Source organism: Neolamprologus brichardi, chromosome 3 (assembly GCF_056152115.1).
Source record: "Neolamprologus brichardi isolate AB-2024 chromosome 3, ASM5615211v1, whole genome shotgun sequence".
Taxonomy (NCBI): Eukaryota; Metazoa; Chordata; class Actinopteri; order Cichliformes; family Cichlidae; genus Neolamprologus; species Neolamprologus brichardi.
In genome coordinates, this window is record NC_142106.1 from 57,138,189 (window position 1) to 57,160,398 (window position 22,210).

Genomic DNA, 22,210 nt, shown 5'->3' on the forward strand with positions numbered 1-22,210 from the left:
GCATTTACATTTATGTTAGACTATTTTCAATTAACTGCTTTAGCCCACTTACAATGAAAATTAAAAAAAAAAAAATCTTGTTCATGACCTGTGTAGTATGTTAACACTATTGGAAGTAAAAATAACTTGAACTCCAATTTTGAAAACACAACATTATTTTTTCTTTTTTTTTATAAAGCTCTGATTTGTATTATGAGTCTGTGGTCTGGGAGAGAGTCTGTAACTGTCTGTCTGCAAAATACAGTAAATAATGACCAATGTTGGGCAATTAACTTTATAGTTACTTCTTCAAAAAAGTTACTGAGTTTTGCAAACAACAAAGTTTGTTGCAATCAATACTGAATACTATCGTTGTTATAAACAACGACAGTATTCAGGAAGAAAACCAAACATTGCAGATATTTTTATCATAACTCTGGTTTTACGTGGCCGATCAACACAATTTAAAAACTGGTATAAAGTCCACACTTTGTCCGTCAATTGTTCCGTCTGTCCTGCTCACATCTCCAATGGTTTTACACGTTGTCATTAACTTCACTCCATATCAGCCGCTTTGCTCGCTAAAACACCGGTGTCAGCACATAAGGACGCTGTCATAGCCTGTCAACCACGTGGATTAGCTGTGTATATACGAATGTGAATCGCATCATTGGCTGGACATTGGGATAAGGCGGCATCGTTCTAATCCCATACGGGAGCAGCCAATCACTGACTAACACTGAAAAATAGAATTGTTAAAATATTAATTTTAATTTAAATTGAGATTTGATTATTTTTTTGTGCGCAACGCAGATTTTCTGTGTGCAGAGACCGTGCCAGCAGTGCGCAATTGCGCATGCGCGCAGCTTAGAGGGAACATTGGGCACCACCACAGTTCACTTCAACAAAACTTTACGTCAGATTTGTTTTCATGTTTTGATCCAGTGATGAGAGCCGGTTCCCCCATGTCCAGTCCTTGTACTAAACTAGGCAAAACATGTCCAGTGCCTGTCTCTGTGCAGCTTTTAATCTGATGTTAATAAGGTAGAAATGGAGGAAGAAGAAAATGACTTCATCAATCAACATTAGGGATGGGTATTGATAAGATTTTCACGATTCCGATTCCATTTTCGATTCTGTTTAACGATTCGATTCTTTATCGATTCTCTTATCGATTATTTTTTTTTTAACAAAAGGAGAACACTAGGGTCAATTAGCTTAGATCTTTGTTTTATATCTTCTCTTTGAACAAGATAGAAATTTAGGAGTAACATGGCCTTACAAACCCAACAGTGAGATCTTAACAGATCCAACCTACGGCTCTTCAATGGGGTGTCACAGGGTCCCCAGGAAAAAAAATTGTGAATGTAAAATAATAAAATAAATATTCTTCTGTAGCAATTACACAAGAATATCCAATAATGTCCCTGCCTACAATTAAACACATTCACTTACCGAAAATCGGGGGCATCTGCTGTGGCAAATGGGTGCAAGCCTTTTACCACAAACTTAGTCACTGCTCGGTGACATTCGTCTATCCTGGCCTGAAAGGAGACGCTACCGGTAGACTGCAGCGAGAACTGCCAGCATCTGAGCCAGACTCTGTCTGTCTCATCATGGTCACCTAAATGCACAGTAATGGCAGGTTTTGTAATGAGGCAGATCGCGCTAACATAATATGCACTGTTAGTTGATTATTTACCTGCCGTATTAACGGGAGAGGACGTGCAAACGTTACCGCTGCTGCTGGGTTGAGATTCACGAGTCCGGAGCGGAATAAAAACCACGACATTTATTTAAGGTTATCGCGCGTTTTGTGAGCAAATGCTCTTGCATATTCATAGTGTTTCCTCCCTTAAATGAAATATCTACTTTGCAAGTATTGCAAGTTGCCCTGTTGTCATCCGTTCTCGTAAAGTATAACCAAACTTTTTAGCCTTTGAGCCGCCATGATTCCTGCCAGGTAAATGACGCTCCGCAACGTGGTGACATCATTCGGGGCGACTGGAATCGATAAGGAAATCGTTTGCAAAAATGCCAAAAAGATTCCAAGGAACTGAAACAGTGGGAACCGGTTCTCAACAAGAACCGGTTTTCGATACCCATCCCTAATCAACATGCAGCTACCAACCCAAATGGTGAGGTGGTGGTTAGTTATTACTGCTGTTTATGATCCCCTACATTATCCTACATTCAAATATATTCTCCAGCTACAATAGTGTTTGTGTTCTTAAAAGGATTTCATGAATGTGTTATTGTTCATGTCACATCTGTATGAAACAAAGAGGAAGTGAGGTTTATCTTTCATGATCACAAACTGTTCCAGCATGTAAACCTGAGATCTGTGTGGTGCAGCTGACCTGTACGATGTGCTCAACACAAACATTATTTACCATCAGTTACTGTGTGACTGAACCACGTGGGTGTATGAAACATCGCTTTTAGTTTTAATAGCACATGGCAACATTCAGACGTGAATCTATACAGCAACACTTTGATTTGTTACAGTGAGGAGACTGTTGAAGGGAACGATGAGGGGAAACTGTAACAGCAGCAACAGAAACCAGGAGACAAAGCTGAGGTCTGGGTTCCTCTATGCTACACACATCCTCCTGCTCCTGGACTTTAGTAAACACATAAACATCTCCAAGTACACTTACTTCAGAAACTCTATTAAACTCATTACAAGTTTACTTCAGCTTTAAATTACTCACAACATCAGTACACATGAGTAAACAAAGTAACTCACACAACTACTGTTCAAGTTTAGTCATCTTTAATACAAATATACCTCATTATTATGAATCTCACAGCTACCTGCTCATTGAACTGAACAATAATTCTGTTTTACCATGAAAAAAAAATTGTGACTGTAAAAAAATCTTCAGACAGTAATTAAGAATCTCCTAAGCAATCCAAAGATAAAGAAAGGTTCACCTGCCAATTCTATAAAGCTTGGTTGTTTATACAATAATATCATTTAATGATATATTTGGATCCTGACCTGAGAGTTTCCAGTGTACAATGTGGACTCTGCAGTGCAGCAGACAGAAGCTTCACTCCTGAATCCCGCAGGTCATTGTTACTCAGGTCCAGCTCTTTCAGACTAGAGGACTGGGAGTTGAGAACTGAGGACAGAGCATCACAGCTTCTCTCTGAGAGGTTACAGCCACTCAGTCTGGAAGAAAACAAACAAACAAATTAATTAAATCAGTCAAATGAAACATTTTTTAATGCTAGCATGCAATACAATTATTGGTTAACTAAATAGCTTCATTAAAACACAACTCTTCTTCTATATCAGCACTTACTCCTTGCAAGCTACACCTGCTCCACCTTCTGAGTCAGAAGACATGAAAACAAACTGTAAATCTAGTAGAAACATGATTGGAAATCTTCTCAGATCCATTTGTACATTTACAGCCTGATACTGAAATATAGCAGCACGGACATTCACAGCAGCAAAGGGTTCTTGCTGATCTGAGCTGGCTTGGCCCTGGCTTATTGAAGATTAAAGAATGCGGAATCAGCTGTTCAAAACCCCACAAGGCTGCCCGCTGTGACTGAAACGATGGCACAGGTCATGACTTCTCAAAATGGGCTCATTGAACGCAGCACGGATAAGATCTTAAAGAAGCTCATGGCGGTCGTAAGTTCTCAGACTTTGCTATTTGAGCGCAAAACTGATAACCTCTCGGAGAAGCTCGTGGCTCTCCAACGGGAGATTGAGAGACGAGTGACGGACTGTTAGATCAGCTGTGACATTGACATGCAGTTGTTCGCACCAAAGAAAACCACCATCATTTCATGCGGCTAACATACCGGCGCCAGCTGTGGTCTCAAGTCTGGAGCTGAACATAACAAATCTCACCCTGATGACAGACGGTGTTTAGACTGTTCCTTCCCATCCTAAGCCTGCTTATCCCCTCCCGGTGCAGACGGTGGGTCGAGGGGACCAGCGCAAATGCTGCAGGCCCGGATGTGCTGTCTACACCAGCTGTCTCTCACCTTTTACCCATCCCTGTTGCTTGTCATGTGTTTCTATGGCGCATTAAGAGTTTTCATGTGTTCTGCGCTAAGATCATTTTTTTTCTGTTCTCAAACTGATCTCCCTGTTGGAGCTCAGTCTGGGGGGAGTTCTTTTTTATCCTCATCTTTCCTGATGTTGTGCATTTTCCGCTGTTCGGTTCCGGGTCGCTGCTATAGCAGCTGACCGGCCAGCTACCTAGCCTGACCTGTCTCCCCAATGTGATGTTTGTGTATTGTATGTACGGTTGGCAAGGTCAGTATCCTAATTGCCCCTTGAAAATAAATACAGTGTTCTGAATCTGAATCTGAAAAGATTACAGAAGACGACTCTGTTCAGTAAATATTACGCTCATGCTGTCAAGAAATACCAAAGGTAGGTAAAACTCTGGTTGTTGCAGCCATCCAGTATGACATGCTTTGTACTGTTCTGCTGCAGTTTGTGACACCTGGTTGATGAGTTGTGAAGGATGATGAAACAAACACTTCACTCAATGTTTTTCTTCTAAACTGGATGTAATTTTGGCAGCCGAGAGTTTTTCAATCTATCCCAAAAAGGAACACAACAAATTACTAACTTTACCCACTTGGATCCTTATCATTCAAGATTGTGAAAAGATTCTCTACTCAGAGAATACTGGTGATTTTAGATGAGAGAGATGATTTGGAAGATGATGAAGGGGAAGAGTTTTCAGAACTTGAGGCCTTTTGTCTTCACTGTATAGGACAGAGAAGACAGGAAGGGACGGAGAAGTGAGGAGAATGACACACAGGAAATGGTCTTGGGCAGACTCAAACCAGGCCCTGGAGTAACGACTCAAATTTTTAGTACATGGGTCACCTGCTCAGCCAGGTAAGCTACAGCAGTCAGGAGTGTGTGAGTTAATTTGAAGAGAATGATGAGTATAAGTCAGGTAAAAAAAAAAAAAAACTTATCATCAACCAACAAGGGGAAAACAGTGAGCTTGAATGACCAAGCTTTGACCAAGGGTGGTTCACTCCTCGGTCTTCTTGCCCAAGGAGTGAACCACCCTGCATGGCCATCAATGCGGTGCAACCAAGGCCATCATACAGTACAGGCCATCCAAACTGATTTTTAACTTTTCGTCCCAGATACCACCTTAAAAATCATCTAGATTAGGATATGTTGGCTGATCTGAATTGTGTTCTAGATCCAATCACAACAAACAGAGAGCTGCTGTGTGTCCAAGGTGAACAGGAAGAATATATACATGCATAAAGTCAATAAAGTCAGAAGGTTTGCTTTAGACTGTGCTGCAGTTTATCATCAAAGACTGACAAACAGGCACCTTGCTGCCAATAAATGGCATCAAGTCTGACTTGAGTTTTTTCTTTTTTTTTGTTCTTTTTTTTTTTTTTAAATCAAGATTAAATTTTATAGCAACCACAGCAGAAATAACCAGGGAAGGTGTGCTTGAGGGGATATAGCTAAAACAGCTGGTTTCAGACTGAAGATGAACTGAGGTGCTGCACCCAAGTCTGCAGGTTCAGGGAGGGACAAACCAGATTGGAGTGAGAGGAGAGAGCAGGCCAACAACAACAAAGAAACAACAAACACACTGTGGAAGACCGAAGCAGAGTTTCGTTTAAAGTGGAACTAAGGATGTTTCTCTGGCTGCCATGATTCACTGAGTAATTCAAATGCTTTCTTTAATACAGGACCCACCATGCATGTAAAAGCAAGTGTTTCACCAAAATTTGTGACTAAAAATAGACCTGCAGTAGAAATGTATCTAGGAGCATGCATGTGAATATAAAGTATCACAACATTACGCACATGCAGCCTAAGTTTTTAAACAAAGACTATTAACATAACAGCAGCAGTGATGATCAGAGTTTATGGTGAATTCAGCGTCTCGAGTACACCGAGTTCTGGAGGCATCAAAGAGGTTACAGTTGTATTGGAGAAATCCCAAAACTTTAGGTTACAAATTCATAAAAAGATAGAAAGCCTGGTGAAATAAATTACTGACACAGTTGGATGTTAAAAGTAAAGACATGAGTACAAATGTACTCACAGAGCTTTGTTGGAGGCTTTGACCACTGGCAGCAGCCTCAGAAGAGCCTCCTCTGAAGCAGAGTATTTCTGCAGGTCAAACACATCCAGATCTTTTTCTGATGACAGTAAGATGAAGACCAGAGCTGACCACTGAGCAGGAGACAGTTCATCTGTGTAGAGACTTCCTGATCTCAGGGACTGTTGGATCTCCTCCACTAGAGAACGATCATTCAGTTCATTCAGACAGTGAATCAGATTTATGCTTTTCTCTGCAGACAGATTCTCACTGAGCTTCTTCTTGATGTACTGGACTGTTTCCTTATTAGTCTGTGAGCTACTTCCTGTCTGTGTCAGCAGACCTCGTAGGAGAGTCTGATTGGTCTGCAGTGAAAGACCCAGGAGGAAGCGGAGGAACAAGTCCAGGTGTCCATTTGGACTCTGTAAGGCCTTGTTCACAGCACTCTGGTGGACAGATTGAAGTTTTAGTATGTTAAATAATTTAGATTTCTTGGAGGTTGTTTGTTGTTGTTCCATCAGATTGAGTCCAGAGTTGATGAAGGTCAGATGGACATGAAGAGCAGCCAGAAACTCCTGAACACTCAGATGAACAAAGCAGAACACCTTGTTCTGGTACAGTTGTTTCTCCTCTTTAAAGATCTGTGTGAACACTCCTGAGCACACTGAGGCTGCTCTGATATCGATGCCACACTCTGTCAGGTCTGATTCATAGAAGATCAGGTTTCCTTTCTGCAGCTGATCAAAAGCCAGTTTTCCCAGAGACTCCATCATCTTCCTGCTCTCTGGACTCCAGTGTGGATCTGTCTCAGCTCCTCCATCATACTTGACCTTCTTCACTTTGGCCTGAACCACCAGGAAGTGGATGTACATCTCAGTCAGGTTCTTGGGCAGCTCTCCTCCCTCTCTGGTTTTCAGCACATCCTCCAGAACTGTAGCAGTGATCCAGCAGAAGACTGGGATGTGGCACATGATGTGGAGGCTTCGTGATGTCTTGATGTGGGAGATGATCCTGCTGGCTTGCTCCTCATCTCTGAATCTCTTCCTGAAGTACTCCTCCTTCTGTGGGTCAGTGAACCCTCTGACCTCTGTCACCATGCCAACACAGTCAGGAGGGATCTGATTGGCTGCTGCAGGTCGTGTGGTTATCCAGAGGCGAGCAGAGGGAAGCAGTTTCCCCCTGATGAGGTTTGTCAGCAGCACATCCACTGAGGTGGACTTTCTAGGGTCAGTTAGGATTGTAGTTTTGTAGAAGTCCAGAGGAAGTCGACACTCATCCAGACCATCAAAGATGAACACAACCTGGAAGTCTTCAAAGCTGCAGATTCCTGCTTCTTTGGTTTCAGTGAAGAAGTGATGAACAAGTCCCACCAAGCTGAACTTTTCCTCTTTCAGCACATTCAGCTCTCTGAAAGTGAATGGAAATATGAACTGGATGTCCTGGTTGGCTTTGTCTTCAGCCCAGTCCAGGCTGTATTTCTGTGTTAAGACTGTTTTCCCAATGCCAGCCACTCCCTTTGTCAGCACTGTTCTGATTGGTTCATCTCTTCCAGGTGAGGCTTTAAAGATGTCTTCTTGTCTGATTGTTGTTTCTGGTCTGTCTGGTTTCCTGGATGCTGTTTCAATCTGTCTGACCTCATGTTCATCATTGACCTCTGCAGTCCCTCCCTCTGTGATGTAGAGCTCTGTGTAGATCTGATTCAGAAGGGTTGGGTTTCCTGCTTTAGCGATGCCCTCAAAGACACACTGGAACTTCTTCTTCAGAGCAGATTTAAGGTTACGGTGACAAACTGCAGCTTGAAGTTCTGAATGAGAAGAAAAATAAACACTCAATTCCAAAAATAACTCATCTTTAAAACATGTTGCTCCATCTTCCATCTTTGGAAAATGTTAATTTATCCAAAATTTTAAATCTTTACAGAAATCCTCTTACTGCTCTGCAGACGGTCAGCCAGCTCCTCCTGCTTCATTCTCCTCAGGAAGTCCACTGTGATCTTCACAAATGCCTCTCTGCTGCTGCTTCTCTGACTCTCTAAGCATTCTGGGTAACCTGGACTCAGAACCTTCTGGATCTTCTTCAGCTCGTTCTTCACAAAAGTGATGATGTTGTCCTCCAGCAGCTGGAACAGAATATTTATGAATGAGCCAATCAGAGTGAAATCATGTAATCATGAAAACATGTAAACACAAAGTGTGGATCATTAACCTGATGTTTACACCTCTGATGAAGTCTCAGCTTTGTTTTTATACCACAGTAGTTTACATGGAGTTTGTAGTTGCAGAGAAAGACTCAAATCATTTGGAATTAAATGTTTGTCATTTACAAGGTTTAGAGGTTCTTTCAACAGTGAAATCCAAGATAAATAATCATGATTATAATATTTCTGACTGAGTCAAAACTGAATTTGTGAATCAGAACTGAATCATTGTAAAAATCAGCAAAGTAGGGGAGACCGGGGATAGTTGTAACGTGGGTCAGTTGTAACACTTCCAATTTCTCCAATCAGGGCTAAGTTTCAAATGATGTGACTCATCCTGTTCATGCCCAATTCAGTTCTGCTATCACATGTGAAAAATCAGGACATTTTGCCAAACACAGACAATTTAGCACGAAAAAATGTAATTTGTATGCCAAAAAGTAAGTTTTTCTACTTTATTTCAATTTCTAATAGCATTATCTGCTTTGCAGTTAAACTCATCAAACTTAAATTATGTTATTTGTAGGTCTATCGGGCTATATTCTGTGTACGTCTTTAGTGCTAATGTTTTAGCCTTTGGCTGTAATGTTAGCTAGTCCATGGCTATAGGAGTCTGGTTCAGTTGTAACAGCAACAGTCTGGGTTAGTTGTAACAATAATGCAGATGTTACTACTTGCCACACTATTACTTTAACTTATATTAAACAAGTTGGGGCAACGACATCAGCAGAGAGAGATTCACTGGTCGCTTTTGTATATGCGGTTAATGCCATTGGCAACACAATTCCTCCACTGTTTGTGTTCCCACACATACATTATGCAGACCACTGTGTCAGAGATGGACCAGTAGGAAGTATTGGTAATGGAAATAAATCAGGATGGGTGCAAGAAACAGATTTCCTCATCTTTCTGAAGCACTTTGCAAACCACACCAAGGTAAGCCATGATAAAAAGTAAAGTAATTCGATGCTGGTGAACAACTACATTTTTTCAGCCTCGTTGTTATGTTCAAAATTGGTGCAAGAGTTGTAGGTTATAATGCCCACTGAGCCAATGAGGCCAAACTCAAGGAAGACCAACCAAAATTAATGAAATATTCAGTTGCAGAAAATTCCATAATTTGTCTTTTTTGGGGGGTTGGAATATGTTCAAAAGCTAGATTTCTGCATTCTGTCACACACACACACACACACACACACACACACACACACACACACACACACACACACACACACACAAATGGCTCTAAGTGCATTCGTGTGTTGAATAAACAAAGATTACATGTTAATGTTTTGTTAGTACCCTTATTTCATTGTGTTACATTTCATCCCAGGATATGTTACAACTAACCCAGACTATGGGGTTAATTGTAACATTTCACTCTTTGTGTTTGAGACCATACCATGCAATGGGTAATTGTGCTGCAGAGAAAATAGCTGCACTATTTAATAGCAGAGACATGTAAATACTTTGCATTACATTTTGAATCCACTACCATAAAAGAGCTCCAATTTACAGACAAAAATGTCAAAAATGTTACAACTATCCCCGATCTCCCCTACACAAAGTCTGTACTTGTGTTTAAGTAGAAGGACAACTACTACTATTAAAAACTACTCCAGTAAAAGTTGAAGTACTCATTAAACTTAAAAGTAATAGTAAAAAAGAAAGCAGCTCTTTGGAGGATGTTTCTACTTTTAAGAAGTAGAAAGTTCAGATATTTGTTTAAAAATGTACAGAGTAAAAGTAAAAAATAGTTACTACTCAAGTAAACTACAGATACATGAAAGCAGTAATTAGGTTATGTAATGAAGTATTTGTACTTTGTTCTCAGCCCTACAGACAATCCACTGGTCTACAAAGAGCAGCATGGAGATGACTGTGAACAGAACAGATGTAACAGTAGTTGTTGTACATGTACAGACCATAAATATGGAGTCCAGCTGTGTTTGATGCTGCTGGGCAGACTGACCACTGGGAACCTCTGAGCTCTGCTGCTCCACTCTGTGGAGGAACCATGAAGGATTAGATCAACACAGGATAAAGATCCAGGAGTTTCTGCTCAAATAACTTCATCTGAATCAAGTCTGTCAAGTTTTAGACTCTCAGATTCTGAAGATATATTTTCTGTTTTCTATGAACTTTCTTTCATCAGTGATCGAAGTGATGATATTGCAGAAGCTCAGAGGAAACTTTGAGACTTCATCAAACTGATAAATTCACTCACTGGAAGGTAAAACTGTGATGAACCATCAACTAATGCTCTCAGGAGGCCAAAGGTCCCTGAATGTAACTGTGAAGTAGATTCATCGAGTGTTTGAAACCTGACGACTTCCATATGTTTTCATTCTACACACAAGAAGTCATTTTCTCATTGGTTTGATTTGAGTTTTCATTTGAGTTTTCTGAGTCTCGCATTTGGAGTCGAGTCTAATCAATGATCTGACAGAAGAACATTAAAAAGGATTTACCAGTGCTGTCAAAATTAACATGTAGGGTTAGGGGGTTCATCTGTTATCATGATTAACATGATAAAAACCTTTAACACGACACATCTGGAGTGCAGAATGACTCAAAATCCCTGAAATGTCTCTATCAACGCACTTCGGGCAGTTTGTCCAAGTAGAGTTACCTTTCCACACGTGCAGATGTGCAGCACATCTGTTAGTGACGGGCAGCTGAACCAATCAGCTCAATATGGAAGATGATAAACACACACTGACCTCTCGATGGAAAGTTTGAGTGTTAAGGGTGAACCTGGGACCATTTCGCGGCCTTTGCGCTTTTTAATTCCACGCCATTTCCACTGTGTTTAATGGAATATAGCCAAATTTTCAAAAATTTCTTAAGTTTCTTAAATGAGCTTAAATGGCTGAGCTACAGACATACATCAACTATCGAACCTCGTGGCCGATTTCTGCCCCATTGAAACACATTATAAACGCTATTTTTCATACCACCATTATTTTAACTACGATTAATGCGACCATCTGAGCGATGGTGACACTTTAGAGTCCGGCCCTTAAAATTTTATTTTTTACATTTGTCCACCAGATGGCGCCATTTTTTCATATTTCAAGCAATGAACGAACTTCAGCCAAAATTACAGTGTTGTGTGTCACTATCAGTGTTGAATAATGATGTTGGATAATAGTAACTGTGCTTTTTAAAAAAATATAAAGGCCTTTATGTGTAAAAAAGGAAAAAAAGATACACAAACACACTTTTTCTTTCAAAAGTATTTTCTCTCAGACGGCCACACTGCAATATAAACAAATTAAATAAAAGCAAGGACCAAAACTCAATTACAGTTTATTTTCCCTTCAAATACAATTTTTAAAAACTGCTGTGGTTAAATCACCTATGACCCGGAAGTAGTCACTGACGGAAAGCCATTTTGTGCTATGTAAACAAACTCTGGAAAAGACGCATGGAAGAGGGGCGGTGTTTTTTTTATTATCTCCAACGGTCACAAATCGGGTAGCGACACAACTATCTGCAAATTGTGAGCGAAGAGGAGATCCAAGGGAACAGTCACAGTGGAATTTCGAAGAACTGACGGAGAATGGTGAGGCTGACCACCTCGCCATTCTCGCCGAGAACGGAGGCGAAGTCTCGGAATAAACATCCCCGCTCGCAGTCGGGAGTACGAAAAGTGCTGATGTTTTCGTGAAAAGTATGTATTGTTCCATTACCATTTAGTTTGAAGGTTACAACAGAAAATTATATTTTTAAATGTTACGATGGCCGTGACGTCCTAACAATCTTTTTTATTGGTTTACTATGCATGTAAAAAAATAACAAGGCGGACCAGCCGACCAACATGAAGTATTCTGCACATTGTGACAGAAGGAATTTTCTTTTCACCGAAGCACTTCCAGCTTAAAATATCACAATAATGCAAAGCACTGATGACACAACTGCCAAGTGGACAAACTGCAGACCTGTTAATATTGGTATTAACAGGTCTAGTTTTGGTACCTCGTGTCAAAGACTTGAAGAAGAGTGACAGAGTGTGTTAGACTGCTGCATGATCAGTGCCACCTCCACAGACTTGTGAAGAAAATGATTGTTTTACAGATGGGCTCAGATTCAGGATCAGCTGAGGAGTTTGTGGCTGACAGAATCATGCATGTACAGAGCAGAGCCCATCATTAGCATGCAGGACTGTCCCTGGGGGGGTCAGCTCATTCAGGAGGTGAATAAATGTTTACAGAGTCGTTCAATAAACATGTTAAGTGTGTAAATTTGCCGTTTTCTCTCGAGCCTGTTTGCTCGTGAAATGAAATTTGATTAGTTTACATTAAAATGATATTTAATCGTGATTAATCCAAATTAATCCACAGTAACCCTGTGATGAGTCTGATTAAACATTTTCATTAACAGCAGTAATATAGATTATAAATTATTATATATTAGTGCACACTTACCTTTTAGTATATATGTTTGTTACAAAGTTGTATTTACAGGACAGAAGCTGAGTTAAAGACTGAAGAAAACTATTCAAAGTCTCTTTGAATTGAAGCATTTAACATTCTTTGTGTTTATTCTGCATTTACTTCATTATATGGTGTAAACGTCTGTTACAAGCTTAAATATAAAGTTGGAAAAATGTAACTGCAGCTATTGATCAAGTAATTGTGATTAATCACGATTAATGACAGAAAATTGTGTCATTAATTAGTCATTTTTTAATCTACTGACAGCACTAGTGTTTACTCTTGTGCCTCCAACTGTTTTACGCCCTTTCAACACCATCATGGTCAAAAGTGTACACGCACAAAATCTACAATAAAATCCTCATGCAACAATAGGACAGACACAATCCATTTATCTCTTTGTCTCAAAAACACACACGTGTATTCAAAGCCTCGATTTGTTCATATTTCATTTGTTGTGTTTTTATCTTCAGCGTTTTCAGTGTTGGTGCATTTTACACCAAAAATGTTTCCATTAATGAATCAGATTGATTTGAATGTGTTTCACACACATCCATACAAATCACTCCCTGGTGGTCACATGACTCTATAACATAACAGGAGTCATGTGACAAGAGTTTCATGCTGTGGCCTAAAATGTCAAAATGGTTGAATGTGGTGGAGTAAAAATGTGAGATATCAACTACTTTTCTTCAATATGAAATGTTTGCAGGGCCTGACAGGAAGTGGACGGACGCTCTGATCACTTCCTGTTTGCTGAAGTGGGTTTTCAGTTGTTTAAAAACCAAAGGCTTGTTTTAAAAGATAGTTTAAATGGGACTGAGGGAATGACATGTTTGTACTGCAGTTTATGTCCAACAACATCAAGCAGTTTAATCAAAGACTTCATGTTACTAACAGCTCACCTCTCTGTGGCAGACACAGGCTGGACTTTAAAATCAATGGGATACTCTTTAGACCAGTCACTGTGTAAGGACACAGAGCTGGGTGGAGGTCCAGGTTTGAGTCTCTGATGGATCCTGAAAAAGTTATAAATCTTCAGTAAAATTCTCATCACATATCAGCTGATATTATTGGTGTTAGCTTACCTTTTTTCAGCTGACTGTCTTTGCTGAAATCTCTTAATGACATCTTTGACTGAGTTACTTTCATAGGACACAGAGCTGGGTGGAGGTCCAGGTGGGTTCCTGTGAATAATGATGGAGCAGTGATGTGAGTGCTGAGCTGTGACATGGAGAAGAGTCATGGACAGTTAGAGATGGTCATCTCACCTCTGAGCTTTGGTCTGGCTCTCATGTTCCCCACACAGAGTGCTTTTAGAGGGAGGGACTCCCTCCTCTCTGTCCTCACACTGATCCATGCTGCTCAATTCACATCAGCTCACACACACTTTCTACCTTCACCTGCAGAGGAAACACAAATCATTCATGTGCACATCAACTGAAATCCTCCTTTCCATCATGTGTGCTGTCCAAATATCAGCTGCTTCTTTCCTGCTTCATCTCAGTGTCAGTTGAATGCAGTCAGACAGCAGTGTGAGGCAGAGGAAGCTGCCATCAGCTGCTCTACTATCAGTCCACTAGATGGAGCCTGAAGCACACACGATGCATTCACTGACACACACTAATTCACTGTGACTGGAAGCTTCAGTCAGTTCAACACGTGTGAACAACATTTTAAACATTTCAGCTGATCCATGATTCAAAGAGGATCAGCAGAGTTAAAGCTTCACACGAATTATTCCTGCTGAGTTTGCAGAGAACTGCACACACACTGATTTACTGCTAATGAGAAGCTTCTTCCATCCAGTAATTCATCATCCATCAGCTCTGCTGCTGCTCTCAGTCCTGGACTCTGATCACAAACTAAAAGCAGCTTTTTAACTCGTGTCTGTAAGAACTCTTAGCGTTAGCTTAGTGTTAGCTTAGTGTTAGCTTACCGTTAGCTTAGCGTTAGCATGCTGTCTGACTAGCTTAGCATCAGAGCTCTGCAGGTGTCTCGTGTGTAAATATTAATCACAGTGACAGTAAAGGAGGTAAAGGGCTGTGACGTCATCACGTACGCTGCGTCCTCTGTGGGCTCTGAGTGAACTCACAAAGTACAAACTACAAGTACACAAACACGAACGTAGCTCAGAGTGGCGGACACACTCGGCCTCGTTGGTCCAGCTGTGAGTCCGTTACCGTGAACTATGGAGCGGCAGATTTGTGCTGAACTAAGCTGCACACAGCTGATGTTAGCCAGGAAAACATTACACACTGACTTTAATGGAGAGACCGGAAATACAAACACACACAGTTTGTTGTGTGAAGAAATCAAACATGAGCTGAACAAACAGTAAAGTTCCTAAAGACAAACTGTTAAAGGAGGAAACAAAGCAAACTTACAGTTTCTTCACACACCAACAACAAGCTCCACTCCACACCTGGACACTAAACACACAGGTGAGCTGCTTCCTGGAAGGAGGCGGGGCTCCACCTGAAACTCAGCACAGGTGGGAGGGGCTCAGCTCTGTGTGTGCTGATGTGTTACCTTTAAAAATCTGCGTCTGACTGCTCAGACTGAGTCAGAGTAAAGTTCACATGCTGACGTGTGGAGACATGAAACCTTGTTGTAGCTGCAGGTGTGAACACACTGATCCCAGATCAGCTCTGCTGTATTTGTAACATGAACATTTCTGCTGCAAAGCTTCAAATGTTCAGCATGTTTCTCTGTTTCCAGTCTATAGATCCAGTCACACTTTCTACCTTCACCTGTGCAGGAAAGACTGAGAGCAGAGCTGAAACCAAGCGTCCAATCAGTGAGCAGCATCAACACCTGAGCTTCATTCAGACTCTGTTATTGAAGATGTTGTTGGTACAAAGTTCATCTGCTGCTCACATGAATCCATGAAAGATTTATTTCACTGAATGTTTCTTCAAAGCTCATTTCAACCTGTTGAAGTCATGAAGGAAAGCGCAGACTGAGAGTGGATCACATGATGTTTAAGGTGTGTCATGTGACATGTTCAGTATTGTCACACATGTCTAGATTGTCCCTGATATCATAACTGCTCAAACACTGATGATTATATTTGAAGAATTATTACTGATGGCAGCAAAGTTTGAATGGAGCTCTCTGTCTGTGCTGATTTGTCGCCCTCTGGAGGTCAAAGTACAAACTGCATGATGTCACTGTATCCACCACAGTGACAGGAAGTGTTTTTATGGCTGAAACACTGAAATGATGCTAACGGCTGTCGTTAGGCTCACTGATAGCAGTGCTGATGTGTTCATGTCAAACACTGGCTCAGGTCAGACTCCTTCATCCTTCTCCAACTTGAGGCCGCCCTCATACCCACAGGAGCTCTGACCTTTGACCCGACGCATCAGAATTAGCTTTGTCTTTCTCGGCTTTCTCACCCGACGGCCCATAGACGGACACGCTGTTTGAGCTCAGCGATTCTGATGCGTCGGGTCCGCTCTGTGATTACGTCTTTTTGCGCTGATTCTGAGCTGCAGGTTTTGTCTCTCCAACCAAAATTCACTGAGCCAGAAGCAAAAGAAACAGCAAAGTACGCTTCACATTTGATCAATGTCGTCATGAATTCCCTCTGATTTTGCTGTTTTGCTTCCACCACGATAAAAATCACACTTCATGCACAGCTCTCTCTCTCTGTGTGTACTTCAAGAACAGTGTCCTGTCTCAAATCTCTGTTTTCTGCATTATTCATTTGCTTATTACCCACCAGTCTACCATTTTTTACAGCGCTGTCTTTTTCTTTTTCCACTTAAATTACCTCGGACAAGAAAGCCTAATTCCTGCTGTTCAATACTGAAGAAATATAAACTTCTTAAAATTATGCAAAATTGCAGAATATATTCAGAATTTCTGACTGTCTGAGGCTAAATCGAATCGAATCAGAACTTTGAGAACCAGAATCGAATGGATTATAGGAATCAGTGATGATACCCAGCCCTAGTGAGCAGCCTAGGCCCGACAGAAGTGGATGTAGCTGTGGGTAATAAGAAAAGATGAAAAGAACGATTGATAACTTTTTTGTTAAGTTAAGGCCTGATCTGTCTGAAATTCATAGCCAGCTCTGACACGGTGCCATCAATCTTTGAATGCTGAAAAAGCAGCAGTGTATCCTCTCCCCACTGCCTTTCATCAGCATGCAGCAGCAAACAGGTCGTCAGAGGAGGCCAAGATGATGATTAAGTTTAACATTTTCTACAATATTGACAAAGCACTTTAAGCACAAGTTTGTTAGTTAATAATTTAGAAATGAATATTGTCTGTATGGACTTCCCCCCCAAAGAAAGCACACATGTAAAACTGCGGTGTTAAGCAATGCGGTTGAAAAATTTGAGTGCGCCTAACTTTTGTGCCGGTACTAGGGCTGCTTAATTAATTGAATTTTAATCACGATTACAATCTGGGCTTTCAACGATCATTAAAAATGACGGAGCCGATTATTAGCCCCTCCCTCTCTGCTTTACTCTTGCGCTGCTCCGTGTGGCAAATCAAGCGCACCTCTCTGCATTTCGAACACGTGTCACAACAATTAAGACTAGAGGACCCGAGGGAAGCTCGGAAAGCTAAGCAGCAGTTATTTGGAGAGGAGAGTGACTGCCGTCGGTTGAAAAGAGAGGTAAAAAAAACTTCAGTGGTGTGGAAACATTATGGAGTCAGATGTGGATCAAGTAGACATAGGCTACGTCCACACGTACCCAGGTATTTTTGAAAACGCAGATTTTTCTATGCGTTTGCACCTTTCGTCCACACGTAAACGGCGTTTTTGGTCACTGAAAACTGAGATTTTTAAAAACTCCGGCCAGGGTGGATATTTTTGAAAACTCAGTTTTTGCATTTACGTATGGATGAGAAAAACGCAGAAAACGAAGAAAAAAAAACGCAGCGTCAAAGGTGTGCGCATTTTGTGACGTCACACTGTGCACCACGTTATTGTTTCGGTGAAATGAATTTCTACAATACTGTTACTGTTACTTGTCTCTGCAGTGTTTAAATGCTTACATATACACACACAGTTACTGTCCCTCCACACATACCACTCGGTTCTGCTTCTATGCCCCAGCTTTGTTTACTATTTCCCACCGAGGCTTCTAGACTTCTGATTGGCCAACATTTCTGCACGGTTAGGAATATATCACCACCTGTTGCTTTGGCATGTTCCTAGCAGCGTTTTCCTTCATTTCTGCCTTTACGTGTGGACGGGATTATTTTACCTCACAGTAAATGATCATTTCCATTTTAAGCATTTCCAAATGATCATTTTCCATACTGCCAGTATAAATATACACAGTATACTGCCATCACTACAATATACATGTTTTACACACTCCTTTTGTTGTTGACATTTACAGGCTGTGTGCAAAAGGCCACACTCACAAATTCATGCCAAATAATATTTTTACGTCCAGTAGGTGTCCTACTAGAGCAAATCAAGACGCTTTGTGCTGGGGTGAACCAATTGGAGGAAAAGCTTCAGTGCTTCATAAAGCTTCATCTGCCCATCACTACATAAGAGCACTATGTCACTAATGTAACGTCACACTGACGGTTTGTGACTGTTTAACTTTGTGCTGGATGAATTAAAGTAACTTGGTGTCATTTCTTCTTTCCTGTTTCTCTGAGCAGATTCAGCTCTGACTGAAATAATCAAACTGGTAATTATCAACCATTGTATTAAAGGCTTTATTATTTTATTCTGAAGATCAACAGGAATCTGGTGCTGATCAAAGAAGTTCCTTTTAATGGCTGTCATTCAAAGCTTTAAATCAGGGGTCCCCAATCCCAGTCCACGAGGGCCGGTGTCCTGCAGGTTTTAGATCTCACCCTGGGTCAACACACCTGAATCAAATCATTGGTTCTTTACCAGGCCTCTGGAGAACTTCAAGGCATGTTGAGAAGGTAATTTATCCATTTAAATCAGCTGTGGTGGATCAAGGACACATCAAAAACCTCCAGGGACACAAAGAGAAGCTGTCTTCTCTGAAGATGGTCTGCCTGGACTCGTGATGACACCAGAAGGTGAAGCACACACGATGCATTCACTGGCACACTTTGAGTTTGAGAGAACTGCACACAGATTCACTGCTTTGGAAACTAGAAAAACGTTCTTGTCATGATTTGGCTGTGTATGCAGGCAGGATAGGACCCAAATGCAGACTCATAGGTGGGACGTTAACTTAATATAACACAGCTTTATTTGCTGAATGGAAAAAGTAATACTAAACTAAATTCACAGAGAAACACACAAAGAATAACACAGCCTTTAGAAACAAGGATGAACACAACAGACAGAAGCAAACAGAGGGCTTCAATACACAACACAATGATGAGGGAACAGAAAACACACAGGGAACACAGCTGAGGCCAATTAGACACAACGAGATCAGGGAAACACGATGAAACACACTGAACGAGAATGCAAGACTTTCACAATAAAACAGGAAACAAAGAAACACAATACTGACAAGTGAGCTTGACAGGGGAGTGGAGGAAAGGCAAACGAGAGGGAGCGAGGGAACATAAGGGAGCACAAGAAAGAGGAGACAAGAGAGACACGACGGGCTGGGGAAACAGAATGGAACACAAGGACTCACACAAACACACATTAACACAGACACACATTAACACAGACACACACACAGAAACACAGAGGGCACAGGAAATATAAGAAACACAAAACAGCATAACTAAGACTGTAAATGAACCAGAACATAAACCATAATACAAAATATCACCAAAACACAGAAACCCACAGTGTTGGGTCAAAGGGACCCAGAACCATCACAGTACTTTTCTTTGCTCTTCACTGTTTGAGTGCAGACAGACTCCACATTAAACTATGACAGCACCATCCCTGCTGCTGCTGTCAGACCTTTTATTCACTCACTGCTTCCAGATGTTTCTATTGAAGGTTTTACTCATCAATGAGAGTTAAAAGCACTTACATGGTGACTACCAATAAAAGTTAGTGTGCTTCACTGTCAGGGCTGCAATGATTCATCCAGTAAATCGAATGACTTGATAATAAAAATATTTGTTTGATGCTTTGCATTGAGGCCCATTGTTGAATTTACAGGGAAACAATAACCTCAGATCAAATGTGCAAACCACTACAGTATAGAGCCTTGTTAGGAATAATAAACAAATAATAATAATGACAATAATAATAATAATGTCAATAATAATAATAATAATAAAAATAATAATAATAATAACCCCGAGACCCTGAAAAGGATAAGCGTAAGCGAATGGATGGATGGATGGATAATAATAATAATAATAATAAAGTCAACTTAAGTGATTGTTTTTGACTGAACATCATATATAATGCATCAAAGAGTAAAATCAGGTTAAGTGCATAATCAGCATTTGGAGGAGCTCCTTATCCTTCTCTTTACTGCTCACCTCTGACAAAGTGTTCACACAGTGTGCATAGCTAGCAGGCTTCTTTCAGCCTGCTAGCTATGCTAACAAGTCTACTACACACACTTGACTCGGTCACATGACAGACAGCAGAGATAGCAGCTGCTCTGCTTGCTGCTCTGCTTGCTGCTCTGCTTGCTGCTCTGCTTGCTGCTCTGCTTGCTGCTCTGCTTGCTGCTCTGCTTGCTGCTCTGCTTGCTGCTCTGCTTGCTGCTCTGCTTGCTGCTCTGCTTGCTGCTCTGCTTGCTGCTCTGCTTGCTGCTCTGCTTGCTGCTCTGCTTGCTGCTCTGCTTGCTGCTCTGCTTGCTGCTCTGCTTGCTGCTCTGCTTGCTGCTCTGCTTGCTGCTCTGCTTGCTGCTCTGCTTGCTGCTCTGCTTGCTGCTCAAAGAAATGACGTGATGGGGGTTAGGTCATAGCCTAGCAGCATTTAGTTACTCAGCATATATTTAATCCTTATTATCTGCTCCTGTCACCTCTGCTTACCTCTGACAACAAGAACATTTAGCCAACAGTTTATTAGAGCTTATTAGTGCTCAGTTAGTTTATTAGAGCTCAGTCTGGGGGGAGTTATTTTTTCTCCTCGTCTTTCCTCATGTTGTACATTTTCCATTGTCATACCTCTCTGACCTCTCTTCCCCATGTGATGTTTGTGTAATGTATGTATGGTCCGAAGGGTAAGATGGCGCTGGCACGGCTGGCAGCCTTAACCCAATTTCCCTCGGGATGAATAAAGTATTATCAATCAATCAATTAGCTTTGGTAAATTATGAACAGGCATCAGCGCGGTCACTTATACTGTCCTTTAGTGCTGGAGCAGCAGGAACACCAGTTAATCTGAAACCTGTTTTTCTCTCTGAAACAAAGTGACAGCAGGCTGAGTCAAAGACAGAAACCTTATTTAAACACCAACATTCACCGGCTTCACTTCCTGATCCAGGATTCAAAGAGGAAGTTGAACTTACTCAGCTTCTTCTTCTCGTGAACGTCTTCACTCTGCAGCTCTCTGCTGTCTGGACCAGGTCTGTGTAGAAACAGAGAAAATTCCCTGCTTCTTCTCCGTCAGCAGTCCTCTGTGTCTGCAGGCTGAAGTCACACTAAACACTTCACACCAGCAAAGACTCTAAAGCTCACAGGTCAAAGGTCAGCTGCTGCACCTTATGTGATATTAATTTGATCAATAATTAACCTGCAGCAGGTTTCTGCTCCAGCACTCTAAACAACCCTGAGAACGAATAAGATAATGTGGGTGTGTCTGCAAGCTTCAATAGATAAGCATTAAACACTTCACACAAGCAATGAGTCTGAAGCTCGCAGGTCAAAGGTCAGCTGCCACTGTATATAACAATTCAACAGTAGGCAGTGTATAGGAATTTCTTTTATTTATGTATTAATCACATTATTTTACTGTATGATGCCTTGGTGCCACTGGATTTTAACATGTCTCACACTCATACAGTTAGACAGATGGTGGGGGGTCTAGTAAGGAAGTTGGGGGAAGCAGACGACTCCACAGGAAGAGTCTTTTGTCTCTTCGAGGACTCTGGGAGGTAGCAAGGGAGTGTGAACCTTAAGGTGTGAAACAGCTGTGTACTGCCTTTTGTTCCTGAAGAAGGTGTTTAAGTGAGAGCCATGTTAGGCTGGTGAGACTCTGCTGCCTGTCTGCCCTGCGATCATGCAGGCTCTCCACAAGCTGGGTTTTTCTGTTGTGTTTGATTAAAGAATGTTAGCTACCGCTCATCTTCAGGCTTTATTTAATGGAAAACTTCCTCTTTTTTTTTTTAGAATAAACAAAAAAGTAGAATTTGAAGAGTTTAATTAACATGTCAGTTTCAAATTTATATTTTAACTTGACGTATACTTAATGTTTTAAATTTCCTATTAACCTCCTGAGACCCAAACTCTTTCATGGCATCATTTTTAATTTCTCTTTGCTATTTGGGCTGATTGGGACCTGATGAATGTAAAAACAAAGAATTAGATTTTTTTTTACCAGATTTTTGTTTCTGAGAAAAATTAGATCCACATATGAGGACACTGGTTTTAAATTTCAACAGAACAGTGGCAGTATAACGTCCTCGTAAGTGGATATCAGGCCC

At 41.1% G+C, this 22,210-nt stretch overlaps 1 protein-coding gene across 4 annotated transcripts in view; it reads right to left on the reverse strand.

Moving 5' to 3' along the window:
* The window catches only part of LOC102776271 (protein NLRC3-like), a 283,171-nt gene extending 269,134 nt beyond the window's left edge, over window positions 1-14,037 (reverse strand). The window contains exons 1-7 of one of the 4 annotated variants that reach the window (XM_087837992.1): window positions 13,949-14,037; window positions 13,766-13,864; window positions 13,583-13,696; window positions 10,164-10,242; window positions 7,974-8,160; window positions 6,045-7,845; window positions 2,984-3,157 (exon numbers count right to left, since the gene is read on the reverse strand). In XM_087837992.1, coding sequence (XP_087694118.1) covers window positions 2,984-3,157; window positions 6,045-7,845; window positions 7,974-8,160; window positions 10,164-10,242; window positions 13,583-13,696; window positions 13,766-13,864; window positions 13,949-14,037 — 2,543 coding nt within the window. Of the gene's footprint in view, window positions 1-2,983; window positions 3,158-6,044; window positions 7,846-7,973; window positions 8,161-10,163; window positions 10,243-13,582; window positions 13,697-13,765; window positions 13,865-13,948 lie in introns of those variants that run through there. The other 3 variants (XM_087837996.1, XM_087837993.1, XM_087837998.1) reach the window with 3 other exon arrangements.
* Between the last annotated feature and the right edge of the window lie 8,173 nt (window positions 14,038-22,210).